This window comes from Dendrobium catenatum, unplaced genomic scaffold, assembly GCF_001605985.2.
Source record: "Dendrobium catenatum unplaced genomic scaffold, ASM160598v2 fragScaff_scaffold_1470, whole genome shotgun sequence".
Classification (NCBI taxonomy): domain Eukaryota; kingdom Viridiplantae; phylum Streptophyta; class Magnoliopsida; order Asparagales; family Orchidaceae; genus Dendrobium; species Dendrobium catenatum.
Genome location: NW_021319932.1, coordinates 1,662,625 through 1,680,414, shown reverse-complemented (window position 1 = coordinate 1,680,414; position 17,790 = coordinate 1,662,625). Strand labels below are relative to the sequence as shown.

Below are 17,790 nucleotides of genomic sequence, written 5' to 3'. Positions count from 1 at the left end.
CTGATATTTTTCTATTCAATTAAAATCACGTAGAATCAATTCCGACCGATAAAATCGCCGCAGCGGCGTCGGACGAAAAGCGCTCCGCGGCCTCCAAAACCAAGGATTTCCTTTACTTTTCCTCTCTTTCTCTCTCTTCAAAATATCTGATTTTATAAAAATGATTTTCTCTCTCCTCAAAACGAGCCGATTTTCTTATATCATTAGGCTGATCGGCCCAGTTTGAATGACCTTAATAAGCTCGACCATAAAGACTATGAACAGAGTCACAATTGATAATAGGAAATTTTGAGGTAGTAGCATTATATCTCTATGGTGATCATGCATCATTCTTCATTTTGTACTTGCCCCTCAAAATGATGAGTTCACTAGGAGTGTAGACTTCTTCTTTGATCATTATAAAACCTTTTTTTAGATCACCAATTCTTATGTTGGTGAGTTGGCCTTAATTGAGTGGTCTTAATTCTAATAGTTGGCCTTCTTTGGTTCCTAGGAAATTGTTAAATTTTTTCACACATATCGTACTTCTCTTTCCTCCTCACTATTGTTGCATTAGTTTCAATATTATACTCTTCAACATTAATATGATTTTGGGTGAGTCTCAACAACTTAGGCAAGTTTCTCGACTGTTGAAAACTAAGTGCATATTTAAAAGACCCCTTTCATATATATTATATTATATTAGCTTGAATCACATCCATCTCTAAATCCTTCACATTTAACATCTCATTTTGGAATTGGGTTATAAAGAACCTCAAAGACTTTCCTAACTCTTACCGCATTCATAACAAAACTAGTGAACTTTTAAGAAGCCTTTATGCTATGGTAAACTAGGCAACAAGCCTTCTCTTGAACTAGATGAATGATGTAATCACCTTGAGTGGAAGAGATGAGTTCTGTCGCAAAAGCGATTCCTTAAAGGCAATGAAGAATAATCTATACTTCAATATGTCATCAATGTTAAGCAATGAGAAGACCAGCTCAAAGATGTTACCTAGTTAATTGGTTTTGACTTTCTCATATGTGAATTTAGGTGAGAAGTTTTGAGCTTTACTAATGAAAATTTCTGTAGTAAGGAGACTACCTATAGTAACCTGAATTAGACCTAGTAAGAATTTATATGTTTAATTAACAATTACAGAAAAAATTATGTACTTCTAAAATTTTCCACTTAGGGCACTACAATTGTGTTGTTGATGTTGCATCATTGTCTTCTTTGTTTGGAGGGGCTATGACACTAGAAAGTGAATGCCACTGTGCTGTGAGTTAGAGTGTAGTGTTGAAGCTCTAGTTAGGAGCACAACAGCACCAAAGTATCTATTTGAGTATATGAAATATTCTCTTTGAGAGCACTGCAATGATGTGGAAGGTAGCACTATGGTGCTAGGTCTATAAATATTCAGATATATTTTCTAAAATTTATTTTCTCTCTTTAGGATAGCTAGCTAGAGAGTGATGGAGAGAATTTAGAGAGAGAAAGTGAAATTTAGGGGATGCAGAGCTGATTTCACCTTATAGACCAGTTGTAAATATTGTTCATCGCGAGGTAAGTAATTGTTACCTTATTTTAAATTTCACTTTTGTTGCTTGTGTTGGTATTTTTGATATTTTTATTGGATTTTATACAAATACAAGTTTATAGAGATTTAAAAATTTTTGATTGTATAACTTTTTGTATATGATATAATAGAATGTTTTGATCATATTGACAGGAAAAATATAAAAAATTTATGGGGTATTTTGAGTTGTACAATATTTTAAATATTTTAATGAGCATGTTGACACTGGTCGAAATTATTACAGAATAATAAATGCTTTAAAATATTGTTGTGAATATTGCTCATGAATGATTTCTAATTTGCTACTGTTGAATGTGTATATAAGTTTATCCCATGAAAACTACTCTATTTTTCATACATGTGAAATTTCATATATTTCTAAATCATGATTAATGTTGTTCATATATATTGAAAGTGCTGATGTTTCTATATTTATGTATTGAAAAAAATACGTGAAAGGAGCCAAAAAATTGAAGTGATAGATGTTAATTTTTTATGTGCTGTATAAGTAAGTTTTATGCGCCTGTGCAAACCTATGATTCCTCCATCTGTGCATCTATGCATCTGAACAGGTGTGAGATGAAGAAGTGGATGGCATAATCAAAAGATCCTGATGACAGCTCCTTCACCCTTAGATTTCGTTATAATGCTCCATGGGTCATTCTTACCTACCTCTCTTCAAAATTTTAAGTTATTTTATAATGATGAATGCCTAATTATTCTTCATATTTATAATTATTCTCTATCTTGACATGTTGCTCTATTTTGAGAAGTATATCCCTCTTTTAGTTTATGGCATGCTCCATATCCACCACACATTTCAGGATGTTGAATTCAAATTTTTTTTCATGAATCAAATCAAACTGAATTGAAAAGAGAGCGGAGAAATATAGAGTGAAAGAAAAAGATTTAGAGTAAGAAGTTAAGAGATTTATGTACAATAAGTTTGGGCATAAAAAAACTATGCACATTGAGTTCACCAGTTGACCCTCAATTTAAAGATTTATGTTGAGGCTTGAGAATTACATAATTAACTACATATATGACTATATAGAAAAAAAGAAAATACATAAATCATGTATCTAAATTAAAATATCTGACTTAAATAGTAATCGGCCAAACTAATATGAGTTCTTTGACTTGACACGCATAAGTAGACGAACAACCAATTAATAGTTTTCCATATAAAAGTAGTCCACTTGAAGAGTAGCTAATACCAATTTGTTAGGTCGTACTTGTCCGCTTGTGATAAATTTACTGGTTGGACTTGACTGCTTCGGATGAGTTCTGTTTGAGTTGATGCCAAGAAGATCAGATTGACTTGAATTTATCAAGACCAACTTGCTTTGAACTGAGCTGATTAGATTTGAACATTAATTTTTAAATATTTAATTTTGGATAATAAAAATATTTCAATCCAAAATAAATTTTGAATGCATTCGACCATTATGAATTTTATTTTTTTATAGTTAAGATTTTGTTTGAGACAATTTTCTTAATACTTTTTAAAATAACTTTTTTATATAATTTTTTATACTAAAAATTTTCTTTACAAAAACAGTAAAAAAATATCTTAAATAAAATCTAATATTTTCATAAAAAATTATTTTAAAAGCAATAAAATAGACCCAATCTCAATCCAAATAGCACTGTTGTATCAGACCTATTAATTTCTCACGCAGAAGACAGGCCGGCAAGCGAGGGAGCCAGAAAATTTGCAGCCTGGTACCGCCACAGCACCCCAGCCGTCATGAGTTCAACTGCGGCGGCGCCAACTGGTGGAATGATCCCCGTGGATGAAGCATTGGCCATGGTGCTGCAAGCGGCGGCGCGCCTGCCGTCGGTGAGCCTCCCCCTCGTAGAGGCTCTCGGACTGGTGCTTGCCGAGGACATCCGCGCTCCCGATCCCCTCCCTCCTTTTCGTGCTTCCATCAAGGTCTTGTAATCACCATCCTTCTTCTCCCTTCTCATTCCTTTTCACTTCAAGGGTTGCCGCTTGGTACTTTTGCTTGTTATTTGGTAACATGAGACCTCTTGTTTGTACAACGACTCATCCCGTCCCTTTCTTTCACATTCATTCTCCATACTTGTGTATTTAGCATTTCTTTTTTTTAATTAATCAAAGGTATGATGAGTTCCAAGCCCAGTAAATAACTTTCAACTTCTATTGTTTTAAAGTTTTTATTCGAACCGGGTGCTTGGTTGTCACTAGGATTTGATAAACGTTAATTTATGCTATCTTGTTAGGCCTCAATCCTATAATCTGAATGTTTTTTTTTTTGGCATTATCTTAATGGATTGTATCTTGAAAACTATTTGGTTCTCAATATATTAAAATTTTGAAGCTGCTTTTCTACCAGTTGAAATAATGAGGAGATTAAAGAATTAGAGTTTGAGCTTTGATGGAATAGATTAGTTCGTAAAAGTAAGCTAATTGTCAGAATGTTAAAATAAGCTAAATAAAGATTAATTAATTTAGTGGATTATTTTTGGAGCTATTAATTAATTCAAAGAATTGGGCTCATTAGTTAAGGTTGGACTAATCGCATTAATTAATTCTTAATTTTATTAATTTGTCTAATTGTTGTTTACTTGGTTTGTTTAGGAATTAATTTGGCTTCTGTAGGGGGTTAATAACTTTTAGAGTAATTAGCGATTAATTAGGCTTTAATAGTGTATTAAATAATAGTTTCAATAATTATGACTACTTTTTAATTGAACTCATCAGGGATTAATAGATTTTAGTTAGGGTTTAATAACTATTATATTATTTAAAAAATACATTGATAATAAATAGGCTTTAATTTTTTAGTATAAAAAATTAGCCTTAATTAGTGACTTATGTTAATAGGGTAAATTTTTATTTATAAAACGCTGGTTAGGGATTAGTTTTAAAGAATTAGGACATGTTAATGTTAGTAAAACTAATTAAACTATTTGGTATTTAATAGCATTCATTAGGCTAATTTTTTGTTTGTTTAGATTATTAAGGAGTAATTTAATTTAACCATATATTATAATAATCAGAGCACAATGGACTTTTGAGGCCTTAAATAGGAATTGATTCAATATAGCAATAATTTGGGCTAAGTACTGTCTAGTGGCATTGTTAATTTCATTGGAGATATCTTAGAGGAAGATGCTATTGAGGTTATTAATGTTTAATTGGATTCTCTAATGAAGATACATAAATGTTAACTCTTACGTCTATTGGAGATATCTATTGAAATTGAGGGAGCTATGCAATATATTAGAGTAGTTTGATTATCTTTGTGAGCGTCTGGGTATACGAATAAGTTAAACTTGGAATGCATAGTGAAGGCTTGCGTTATACACATTCTAGTGAGACGTGCTTTAATTATTTATGTTTTTTGCCTCGATCTTAAGCTTGCGGGGGTCACAATTTGCTTGCCTTTAAAGCAAAATTCAATAGGTACCTTACCGTGTACTCCTTCAGAATTATGGTGGGGAGGCTATTCATTTATTTTATATTATTATGTTGTCATTCTACTGGTACTTTTCTGAGAGCTCATGCATTCCTTTGGGGGGTGGTTGGAAGTCCTATGTGCGAATTTAGGGGCAGGTGGTAGTCATCTTTTCCTTGCTATTATATTATTTTGATAAGAATGACAAGATAGGATTAATTCACTTCTTTATGGGAGTGATGGAGTTTTGTTAGAGTGGGGTACTCTTTATGCACCACTCTTGCATGCTTTTTGAATCTTGGTGAGAGGATCATTTATGGTTATAATTGCCTTGTTCACTTCCATACATGTCTTTAAGGGCATAGCATGTATGACATTGTAGTTATTGCACTAACCTCTTTGCTTGCTTAATGAGGAACTATTGTCAAAGTTTTTGGACAAACCACCGCCCGATGCCACATGCCTGATCCAAATATTCTTGATGGCATAATTATGACCATTGACATAGGCATTTGGACTAGCAAAAGTTGCTAATACGACTAAGCTAAAGTGAAATAATACAAACAATTAATAAAAATCAACTTATGTAGATTTTAATGAGCTTATTGTCATCGAGATAAGAATAAAAGTCAATTGATGTCAATTGACCCATGTTAGGATGAAATATCATTATGTTGATCTTATTTGGGTCAAGTTGCCTCATAAAAGCATTACAAACTTGTCTTTTGGTCTTAGTCTAATCCAAACTTCATTTGCACTCATTTTTCAACTTGATGTGTGATGAACTAGACTGCGAGGTTAAGAATGATGCTTGATCCTTTTTAAAGCTTCAAAAATATAAACAATCTGAAATAAATTAAAGAAATACATAATAAATTCGGAAAATGCCAAAAATTTCTAGATGCAAAAGAAATACGAAAAAATATGAAACCAATGCAACCATATGATAAGGAATATGAAGTTGAACACGTTTTGGATTTGAATCCGAGCCTCTCTCCATTTCTTAAGTATAGAATTTTGGTTAAGTTGTTAACGATCAAGTCATTAAGAGAGAATAAGGAGGATTTACATATGATATTTATTGATTTAGTGGAAGCATATGATAAAATTTCAAGAGAAGTGCTATGAAAAGTTCTAGAAAAAAAAGGAGTTGATAATGCTATATTCTAGTCATTTAGGATATGTATGTAGGAGCTGTTACATGTGTTCAAACACAAGGTGGTTTGACCAAGTATTTTCCTATTTCAGTTGGCTTACATCAAGGATCAGTCTTAAGCCTATATGTTTTTGTTTTAGTCATGGATGCTCTCATTCCATTTGTAAGAGGTTATACCTTGATATATTCTTTTTTGCTTATGATATTCTTCTTGTTGATAAGCCTAGAGAGGGAGTTCAAGTTAAACCTGAATTATGAAGGTCAACCTTAGAGCCTGAAGGTTTTTGTTTGAGTAGTTCTAAAACCGAATATGGAGTGTAATTTTAGTATTAATAGATCTAGTGGGGGATTGTAACTTTGGGCAATCGAGTTCTTAATAAGAGTACATGCTTTATATATATCTCGAGTCTATTATTTAGAGTGATGGTGAAATAAATGGAGATATTATTAGTAGAATTTAAGTTGTATGGTTGAAGTGGAGGAATGCATTGGGCTTGTTGTGTGATAAAAAAGTCCCCCTCAAACTTAAGGGAAAATTCTATAAGATGGTGGTGAGACCTGCAATGCTTTATATCAAAAGATAAGCATAATTAAAAATTTAAATGAGAAATGATATTTCTTTATTAGATTTAAATGAGAATTTGACTCTTAACATAACACAATGGAGAAAAGGATTCTTGTAGCCGATCCCACATAGTGAGATAAAGAATTGATGTTGTTGTTGTTGTTGTTTGTTAGACGATCAAGGATTTGATGTCAATTATTTATATTGAGTCTTCTTAAAGGTACACCTCAAACTCTATTTGTCTCATAAAGTTGAAGTTTAACTTGCTTACTATATATTGTAACTCTTGTAATTTAATTTCCTGTAGATGTGGTTATGACTTTCTGTACATTGTAGTGTTCTGTTAGGATTAAAGTTTAGGGTGTCCATTTATTATTAAATGTGTAATTCACTTGATTGAAGCAGATGCTTTACTTGTGATTTTCACTTCAAAGAAGAATAAGGCTTTTGCCTGTTGACAACACTGGATAGGATGATATAGCTTATCCTTATGATTATCATTGGTTGGGAGGCTAGTTCGAATCAACTCTTTGACTAAAGCTGCAAAGGACGGTGGTGTGAATGTTATTTGATGTGTATGCTAGAAAGTTTATACAAAATTATTGTGTTTCAGACACCTATGTACATGAAAGAGTGTAGATCATCAGTAACAAGAGTCAATAACTTGTTTGGGTTTAGATTTATCTCTTGTTGCTTATGTTCTCCATTCCCAATTAATTCAGAGGCTCAAGACACAAAACTTGGGGTTTAGGCAACAATAAAGAGTTAGGATAAGTTTAATGATGATGTGATGATGATTATAAAATTACTTAGAATATTCAAGCTATGGGAATCAAGGTTTAAAATTGAGTAATTGGGTATTGAGGCGTTTTTCGTTCATGAGGCGAGGCGCAAGTCTCAAGGCGTTTTGAGGCATAAGCCTCAAAATTTAAAAATTGCGAAAAGTAAAAAATAAAAGTTAAAAATGATTTTTTATATGATATCTAAATATTATGTTAAAGGATGGTATATTAACTTTCTATTGAACTATGAAGTAACAAATTTATATAAATATCACACAAAAAATTACACAAAATATAAAGTGATAAATAATAAATAATATGAAATAGAATTGAAATCCAAATATCACATAAGAAAAACAATATAAAATATATGAATTGCATAAACGTATCATATATCATCAAGTTTAGCTTAAATTTCTTCTTTATGAGTTCTCTACACATCTACATTTAATTACTAATAAACTTAAAATAATTGACAACAAATCATAAATCACATGTACTATTATTACTAAGGGGATTTTTATTTGAGTCGTCATAATAAATTGACATCTTTTTTGCCTCAACCTGTAGGGTCCAATACCTATCAATCTACTTTTTTATTTATTTCAACCATCTTCCTTTTTCATAAATGTTTTTCATCAACATAAAATAAGAGTAATACTTAAATTTTTATAGGAGATGGTGGCGGTATGTGAATTTCAAGTGATCCCCGGCGGCAACTATGACCATACTTGTCAATGGCGCAAAATAGCGCGCGCCATGACGCACGACGCGGCGTGGCGCACCTACGGCGCCATGTTCATGGCGAGATGCATGTGTTTAAAATAGCGCGCGCTATTTGCGCCACATGTGAGCCATGGCGCATGGTGCATGACACAAAATTGCGCGCCAAATTGTTGCTTCCGCCGTATCGTCCCGCAGAGTAGTGCTTCTGCCAATACCGAGTGATTGGTACCACTCAATATTGCTATGTATATGCTCAGTACTGCTAGGTACATGCTCGGTACCACTAGGTACATGCTCGGTACTGCTATGTACATGCTCGGTACCACTTAGTATTGCTATGTACATTCTCGGTACCGCTCGGTACATGCTCGGTATCGCTAATTACATGCTCGGTACTGCTATGTATATGCTCGGTACCGCTCGATATTGCTATGTACATGCTCGATACCGCTTGATATATGCTCGGCATTGCTATGTACATGCTCGGTACTGCTCGGTATATGCTCGGTACCTCTAGGTACACGCTCGGTACCGCTATGTACACGCTCGATACACGCTCGGTACCGCTATGTATTGTTTTTCATTATTATGATAGCTTGTCTTTCATTTTTAATGATATTTCATATTCATGTTTATTATTTTATAATTTTTATTTAGTTTTGCCATGTTCAAAATGGCGTGCGCCGCGCCGTGCGCTATGTGCCATGGCTCCAAAGAGACCTTTACGCCATGGTGCGCCATTCGCCATTAACAGTATGACTATGACGTTGGTGGCTACGGCGAAGGCGATGGGCTGGAGGTCGAGGCAGTTGAGAGGAAGTTAATGAGGCTTTATAGCGCAAGAGGGCATGATTTTTTTGAGACTTTTGTATAGGATTTAACTAAGTTTTAAATAAAAACATACATAAATAGAGCGAGGCGTATGCCTCATGCCAGCGAGGTGAGGCGTGCCTCAAGGAGGGTCTCAGCCAAGATGAGGCGTAAGCCTCATAATAAGTTCGAGGCGTAAGCCTCGATGCGTTTTTCACTAAAATTTTGCTGAGGAGGGCCTCAAGGCGAGCCTCATATTGCGCAATTTTAAACAATGGTGGGAATTGATACAACCATTTGAATTTGGGCGAAAATTTTGATTTAAAAAATTAATGGTAGAAATTCATTGGGATGCAATATTTGTCAAGAAAGAACCCATACTTTTTCAAATTAAAATTCTTACTTCTTTAAGCGGTGTAGTTATTGCTGCAGTTTTATCTCTAAGTCAAAACTTTTCATACTCGAAAAAAAAAAACACTATAATTTTTGAGATATTTATTGTTTAGAGGAATGGGGGAAATAATTGAAAAATAGAGGCCTTATAATTAATAGAACAAAAGTTGAATGTATGCTATATATAATTTAGTGTGTAGGATGTTAGCAATATCATTCAATATTATTAGAAGATCATGTGATACTTAGGTGTGATAAATTTAAGTATCTTAGATCTATTATACAAAAGAATGAAGATATAACCTCTAAAGTTAAGGCTTGGTGGTGAAAATAAAGGAATGTCTGAGGAGTTTTGTGTAATAAGATGATATCATGAAGGCTTAAAGGTAAATTTTATAACCTCAATTAGGTTGATGTTGTTGTATGAATTCAATTATCATGCTATAAAATTTTCATTGATATCTAAGTTGAGTGTGATAATAATGAGAATATTAAGATGGATGCATGATAAAATTATAAAATATTTTCCCCAAAAAAATTATAAAATATAAATAAGGAATGATTATTGAAAGGAAAGATAGGAGTGATATTTATTGAAGATAGGATGAATAAAAATGGAACTCAAGTGGCTTGAATGTGTAACAAATAGTGGAAAATGCATATGCAAGGCCAGTTGATAAAATTAGTGTAAGAGAATTAGGAGGTAAAAATAGGTTGACCTAAGATTATATGAATAGAAGTTCAAAATGATTTGTGAAGAATAGATTTAACATTTCACATAGTACTCGACAATAACAATGAAAAACTAGGATTCATAAAATCTATGATGCACTGACACTTCTCCTCAAAGAGGCGTGTAGTGTCCGACACCGTATCCGACACGACACTCGTCCGACACTCCTCCGACACGTGCCAGACACGCCGAAAACGTGTCCGATTAAAAAATATTAAATACAAATTGGACACGCGTGCCCGTATGAATTTTTTTAAATATAGTTTCATATATTTGGCCGGATTTAAATTAAATTTTTTATTTCTTATCCACAACACCAAATCAACGTCCGCACTTAATACCCAATCATCGAATATTCTCATTTTCATTTCTTTTTGGCAGTGAAGGTATTTTCATCTCCTCTCTCGGTGACTAATAAATGACATCGACGCCTGACTCTCGACATCCTAATACTAATCATTTTAAGCACAAATTCTAGTTAAATGACTTATTAATACCGTGTCCAACCCGTGTCCGTGTCCTATATTTTTAATAATGGACATGTCCCGTGTCCGTGTCGTATCCGTATCGCCGTGTCCATGTCTGTGCATCATAGCATAAAATTGACCTGAAATAGTTGGCATAGGCTAATGATGATGATGAGAAAATCTAAATACTACTTTAACAAAGATTACTAGATTTCTTAATGTATTTTGCCATTGAATATTGAAGTTTCAATTATCTCTATTTTTTGGTGATGTGGCGATCTCATATTAAGCTTTATAAGTTCATGGCATTGCTCGACTGATCCATGTTTGGAGTTTTTCTGATCACTGAACTAGTTTAACACCCTTAAGAAAACAGTTACATATCTTTTTGGTGGTCATTCCTTCTCTTTATATGAGATTTTTACTATTTACGAACATGCAAGGGTTTTTTTTTCCAATTTCAGGATGGATATGCTGTAGTGGCTTCAGATGGTCCTGGCGAATATCCAATAATTATCGAATCAAGAGCCGGAAATGATGGTGCTGGTGTTGAACTTACCCCTGAAACGGTTGCATATGTGACAACTGGAGGTAATTTTTTTAAGATATTGATTCCTTAGGTTCCTGATAAATAAAACTTAGATAAAATGACCATTTATTGGCAGGTTTCTGAACTGCAATTTTTTTTAAAACTTTACCAAAGACTTTGGGAGAAATGGTCGTTTTTCTGATTAGAATGACCTCACACTACTTTTTCTATGCTTTTATTGATAAACTAGATTTCAGTAACTCAAACGGTTGTAGGAAATTTAAGAAACACTGCGACATGTAGAGATGTACTGAAATGTAGATGATAGCTACTTATCAAGGGTGTTTATTTGATTGACCTAAGACAATATTCAGTAGGGTGGTAAATTAAGATTTATAATGTCAAAATGAAATTGACATAAGGCTAATGGTGATGATGATTATGTCAATAATAAGACTTATGCAATGCACTGTAGAACTTTAAAAAGGCCACTTTTGCAGTTTACCAAATTACTTTGCCTTATATTTATTCACTTTCTGAAGCATAGGGATCAAAATATTGCAGCTGTTTTCAGGACTGGGAAGAAGGAAACAACTATAATTGCAGTTGTAACGAGCTTTCATAAGTATCATGACCTGGCCTGAGTACTTGGAATACCAAGTCAAGAACAAATGGTCGGATGGTAGTTAAATTTCTTTTAACTAACAAATAAAACAATCCAATAAATTATCTTCCAAAATTACAAAGTGCCTTTAATTATTAACCACAATTTTAAGCATATATAAATCATGTCTACTCCAATGATCTCAAAAATAATTGAACCAAAATAAAATGCATAGAATAATTAACTACTTATCTGCAATCGCTAGTATGCTCTTATATACAAAACATTATATGTTAGTTGTTTAATCTTTATGAGCCTTGCCTGAAACATTTCATTCCTAGCGGATTGAGTTCACATGGCTAATTACAATTTAAAAATACTGAAAATAAATGCATGTGAGTCCATTAGAAAGTAGAAAACATTTCATTTGACTGGAGTTTAAAACAGGACTTAAATTAAGCAACAATAATATTATTGTACACCCATGATTGCTTGTGCAAGTACCCTCTCCCAGGTATCTTATGGGTTATGTTTGGGTTGAGTGGAAGGAGATTCACTCTCCCTCCAGGATAGTTTGTTCGAGGGACTTGCTCGGGAGCTTACCACTGGCGCTCGATGGACCACTTCTGGCCACATCCTCCAGACAACCGCCCTCGTTGGCGGGGGCAACCATAGAAGTTCCTCTTTGAGTTAGACAAGCTTTATTCATTTTAGCCGAAGTCCAGTCTTTTATGCGAGACCTGTCAGAAGTCAAGCTAAATGCCACATCTCGTCTGCAAAACCTCCTACATGACCAGACCACCATCGAGCTCAGAGATCTACATCAAGTCACTACTCGCCCCCTCTTGTTACAACGAGGCAACATCCGGTCACCTTTCTACCCAATGCCAAGTCGATCTCCAGATTCTGATGGGTTCACCTTACCCACATCTTCTCTCACAAGATAGCTACACCATTCGACATAGTTGGCCAAGCTATATCAAGATCCGATAGTACTTACCATACATCGTACTTTTTCTATTGTAACTCTCCAAACCCTATAAATAGAGGTGAGGAACCATGAAGAAAGAACACGTTAGATCACATCACATCGGCAAAGATAAACATATCGTGTATGACATACAGAGAGAGAGAGAGAGAGAGAGAGAGAGAGAGAGAGAGAAAGAGAGAGAGAGAGAGCTTGTGCTAGTTTTTCCCTTTTTCTAGTTTAAGCTCTGCTGGACAGAGCTCTTGCCCCTCTTATTCTTGTACTTTTGGATGGAAAATAAAGATTTCATCTAGATCTATTTCTTGTTCTCTTGCTCATTTTCTTCTTCTTTATGTCTTCCTTCATTATGCTCACTTATAGGCTCTCAGCTTACGGCTAGATCCAAAAGTTTGGTTGCACATCATCCACCGGACAAATCGGGATTCAACACAGATGGAAGCTCTTCTCACTGCATACTATCTCATTAATCACCTACCTTCCAAAGCTCTCAAAGTGATTATTCCAGTTCAGCTACTTCATGGCCACCAACCCTCATACAATCATCTCAAAGCCTTTTGTTGCCTTTGCTTTCCATGGCTTCAACCTCTAACTTCAAACAAACTCACACCTCGTTCCACGGAATGCATTTTTCTGGGCTATTATACCTCACATAAAGGATATAGATGCTCCAACTTGCAAACCAGCAAAATTCACATCTCACATCATGTGGTATTCCATCAAGACACATTTCTCTACAGCGCTCCATCTTTCTTACTTTCTACCTTCATCAAAACTACCACACCATCGCCCTTTACTTTAATTCCTATCTCTACCATCACTTCCCCAACTATACCTCCAACTAACCTTCCCGTAGACTCTACAACATCCATTCCAACTCCTACTAATAACTCCTCCCATTCCAGCATCTCTATTCCACCAACTACAGATTCCCTTTCTTCGGTTCAACTTCCCACCAGAGAACCTACAGCTCATCCCTCACATCACATGCTAACAAGGTTTAAGACCGGACACCTAAAACCCAAATAAATGTTCAATTTACTTGCCACACCACAAGCCACTTTCACCCCAACATGCTACTCCCAAGCTGTTAAACATTAACCATAGAAGCTTGCTGTGTCAGCTGAGTTCTTATCTCTATAGAAAGAAGTTACTTGGTCACTTGTTCCAACACACTCTAATCAAACAGTTCTTGATTGTCGGTGGACCTACAAAACAAAGCTAAGACCCAATGGTACCATAAAGCTAGACTTGTAGCTCAAGGGTTCAATCAAGAGTATGATATTGACTATAAAGAAACATTCAGTCCGGTTGCCAAGATGCCGACTATTCACATCTACTCACAATTGCAACCACTTGGGAATGGTTTGTGCTCCAATTGGACGTTTCAAACACCTTTCTCCATGGGCAACTTCATGATGATGTTTACATGGAACAACCACCCAGATTCCTTGACTCCTAACATCCTGAATATGTTTCTGAACTTCACAAAGCAATATACGGCTTAAAACAACCTCTATGACAATCGTTTACAACTTTCACTATATTTCTCCTCAATTTTGATTTCAGGTTCAGCAAATCAGATCCGTCCTTGCTCATTTTCTCAATCAGTAACATTCATATTTACTTATATATGTGGACAATATACTCATCTATGACAATCATCAACCAACCATTTCAGCTCTCATTTCCAAACTGCAAACCACATTCTCATTCAAAGAACTTGGGCCCATCTCTTCTTTCTTGGCATTCAAGTTCTTCATACAACAACTTGTTACTTTCTGAACCAAACTCAATATGCCAATGACTTGCTTACTGCAGCTGGCTTCTCCAAGTGCAAATTTTCTCTAACACCTATGTCTGTCAAGCAACCGCAATGCTTAGCAGCAAACCAACCCTTTAGCGATCTAGGACTTTACCGTAAGATAGTCGGCTCCCTTTAGTATCTCACCATTACTTGACCAGATATTAAATTCACTACAAATTAGATTTGTCAGCACATGCACAATTCCACCAATCAACATTATCAATCCCTCAAACGGCTCCTAAGGTACGTCCAAGGTGCTACTCACTTTGGCCTTCCCATCACTCCAAGAGATCTTCATTTAAGATCATATTCCAGCTTAGATTGGGCCACTGACACAACTGATTGCAAGTCTATAACTGGCTTCTGCACCTTTCTTGGCAATACTCTCTCTTGGAGTGTTAAAAAGCATATTATAGTAGCCAAATCTGCATCCAAAGAAAAATACAGAGCACTTGCTTAAGTCACCTTTGGTATCATTTAGCTACATTGCTTCATGATTTTCAAGTTCCTCTTGCTACAGCCACCACTCTCTACTGTGACAACACATTGGCTTTGGCACTAGCACACAACCTGGTCTTTCATGCTAGAACCAAACACATCAAAATTGATTATCATTTCATTCAGGAGCGCATCAATTCAAATGGAATAGCTGTCCTACATATCAATTCGTTTGATCAGCCTGTTGACATTCTCACCAAACCATTATCCTCTACTCGTTTTCAGCAACTTCGAGACAAATTAACAATCCAACTTTTGGCTCATTAATTTGCGGGGGCTGTTGGCAAGCCTAATAAGCAAGCCGTCTGATAAAGCATTTTCTCCTTTTGCTGCTCCCTTATCTCCACTACTCTGAATTCTGGAGCAGCTTTCCCTCTGCTGCCTGTACTCCATCACAGTAAACAGAACTTTCAATCCTGACCATTTATCTCTAACAAACTGTCCTCTACAATGCTATATGTATTCAGCAAGATGGTAATCCAGATATATGAAAAATATATACAGTTTCTTCTCCACAGCTTCCTCTGTTTTCCTTTTTACTCTCTGTATCTCCATCTCTTCCGACTGGAGTAATTTTCCACGTTTTAACAATTGTCTATTCAGAAAACATTGAAAAAAGGAATTACATGTAGAGGGCCACAGGCGGCCTGTTTTGGGGGAATAATCATACGTCTTATTCATCTTTGTTAGGATAATAAACAGTAGTATGTGCATGTAAAGTTTATTTCAGTCCTGTCCGTCAGTGTGATCTTGACTTGAGTATTTGTTATTGAATTGGAGGAAATTTATTTCAGTCCTGTCCTTCGTCAGTGTGATTTTCGCTAGAGTATTTATTATTAAATTGGAGCTAAAATGTTTTTTAATCTTCGTGATCGGTTCTAGTTCTTCACATGAATAAAAATGACGCTGCAATATTTCTTTGTTAATCACATCATTTAAATAGACGTCATTATTATGCCTGTCAGGTCCAATACCTGATGGTGCAGACTCTGTTGTACAAATTGAGAATTCTACGCCAGTGAATGGCACCGCTGATGGAATGAAGATGGTTAAGATACTGGTGAAAGTTCCACGAGGACTTGATATACGTGAAATGGTATAATTTTATTATTATTATTATTATTTTTAAAATATCTGTTGTTTACACAAACTTTAATACAATAACTTTCTTGTGTTCATTTGATTGAACTTTAGTGGTCAAATGGAATGTAGTCGTGAGTTTTGGTATTTAATGAATTTTTTGGAGTTTGATGTGCAAATACCTTTATGTTCATTTCGGTATATTATGCGCATCACACCTTGCAATCATGTGCTAGCTCATGAGAGACTTTGTTATAGCATCTAAACAGTGAATGAAAATTAACCTTCTTTATTGCTAATATATCTGTGTTTGTCTTTGGTGATAGTAGCTGTAACTGTCATCGTTAAAACTTCATAGGAATAAAAATTTTCTTGGAATTTGCATTTGAAATAGCTGAAATCCAATTATAGTAGGCAGTAGGCTATTGGTCTTTAGATCAATTTATTATTTTCTTTTACTACAGCCTAGAATTGGTCTAGCTATTGACTGTGCATCTACCCTGCCATAAAATATCTGCGCCAAGCGGTAGTGTGTCCAGATTAAATTATTTTTTAATCAAATTTTAGGTTGTGACATGGTTTTGAAAACCGGACTTGATGTAGGCAAAGGGGAGGTCAAATCATTTTGGGTTGTAATTTTAGTGAGCTTCTATGTCCTCTACTAAAATTTATGAAATAAAAGAAATATTTGGTATATGTTGTGGTTTCTAATTTGTTGTGGAGACTTAGTTTAGTATTTATTTTTCTTTTTCTTGTGACCAAGGGCTCTCCTACTTGTTTTGGGAACTTTTGGTTGCATCAGGACTGGACCGACCGGTTCAACCATGAACCGATCATATGACTTTTTTTGTCTGCCATTAAAATTAGCCGAGGAGCAAATCAGTGTGAATTGGGTTGAACTGCCGGTTGAATGGTTGGCTGGTTGAATCGGTCCCGATTTTTAAGACCCGTCAGTTCAATTGATATCCTATTTAAATGTAACCACAATAACATCAAGCCTTTATCCCACTACGTGGAGTCGTCTATATGAATTCTTTTTCTCCATTGTGTCCTATTATGAGTTAAATTCTCATTTAAATCTAATAAAGAAAGATACTTTTTAATATTTTCTAACCAAGTCTTTTTAGTTCTACCTCCATCTTCTTAATGTAAGCTAAATCTAATACATCTACTATCCTAATCGGGTCATCGAAATGCGGGTGTTTTATGTGACCAAACCTTCTAAGGTGACTCTAATCTTATATTCCACTGGAGCTACTCCAATCTTTTCATGTATATGCTCTTTTTGTATCCTATCTCTAAGTGTAAAGCCACTTATCCACCTGAGCATCCTCATCTCTGCAACACTTAATTTAGTATGATGCTTCTCTTTTAATGACGAACATTATGCACAATTAGGCATTGCAGATTTCACCATCATCTTATAGAATTTTCTCTTAAGTTTGAGGGGGACTTTTCTATCACACAAGATCGATGCATTCCTCTACTTAACCATCCAAGTTAAATTCTACTAATAATATCCCTATATATTTCACTATCACTCTGAACAATAGACCCGAAATATCTAAAACATGTACTCTTATTAATGACTTGTCCCAGAGTCACAATCTTCCCTCAAACTAGATCTATTAGTACTAAAATTATACTTCATGTATTCAGTTTTAGATCCAC

The 17,790-nt window shown here is 34.9% G+C and overlaps 1 protein-coding gene across 5 annotated transcripts in view; it reads left to right on the top strand.

The window, feature by feature from the left end:
* The first annotated feature begins 3,207 nt into the window (after positions 1 to 3,207).
* The window catches only part of LOC110110447 (molybdopterin biosynthesis protein CNX1), a 48,448-nt gene continuing 33,865 nt past the window's right edge, over positions 3,208 to 17,790 (top strand). For 4 of the 5 annotated variants that reach the window (XR_002304712.2, XR_003702809.1, XM_028700227.1 and 1 more), the window contains exons 1-3: positions 3,210 to 3,495; positions 11,081 to 11,207; positions 16,005 to 16,135. Coding sequence is in view for 3 of the 5 variants with exons in the window: in XM_028700227.1 (XP_028556060.1) it covers positions 3,310 to 3,495; positions 11,081 to 11,207; positions 16,005 to 16,135 (444 nt within the window). In the remaining 2 variants the exon portion in view is untranslated. Of the gene's footprint in view, positions 3,496 to 11,080; positions 11,208 to 16,004; positions 16,136 to 17,790 lie in introns of all 5 variants that reach the window. The other variant, XM_028700228.1, reaches the window with a different exon arrangement.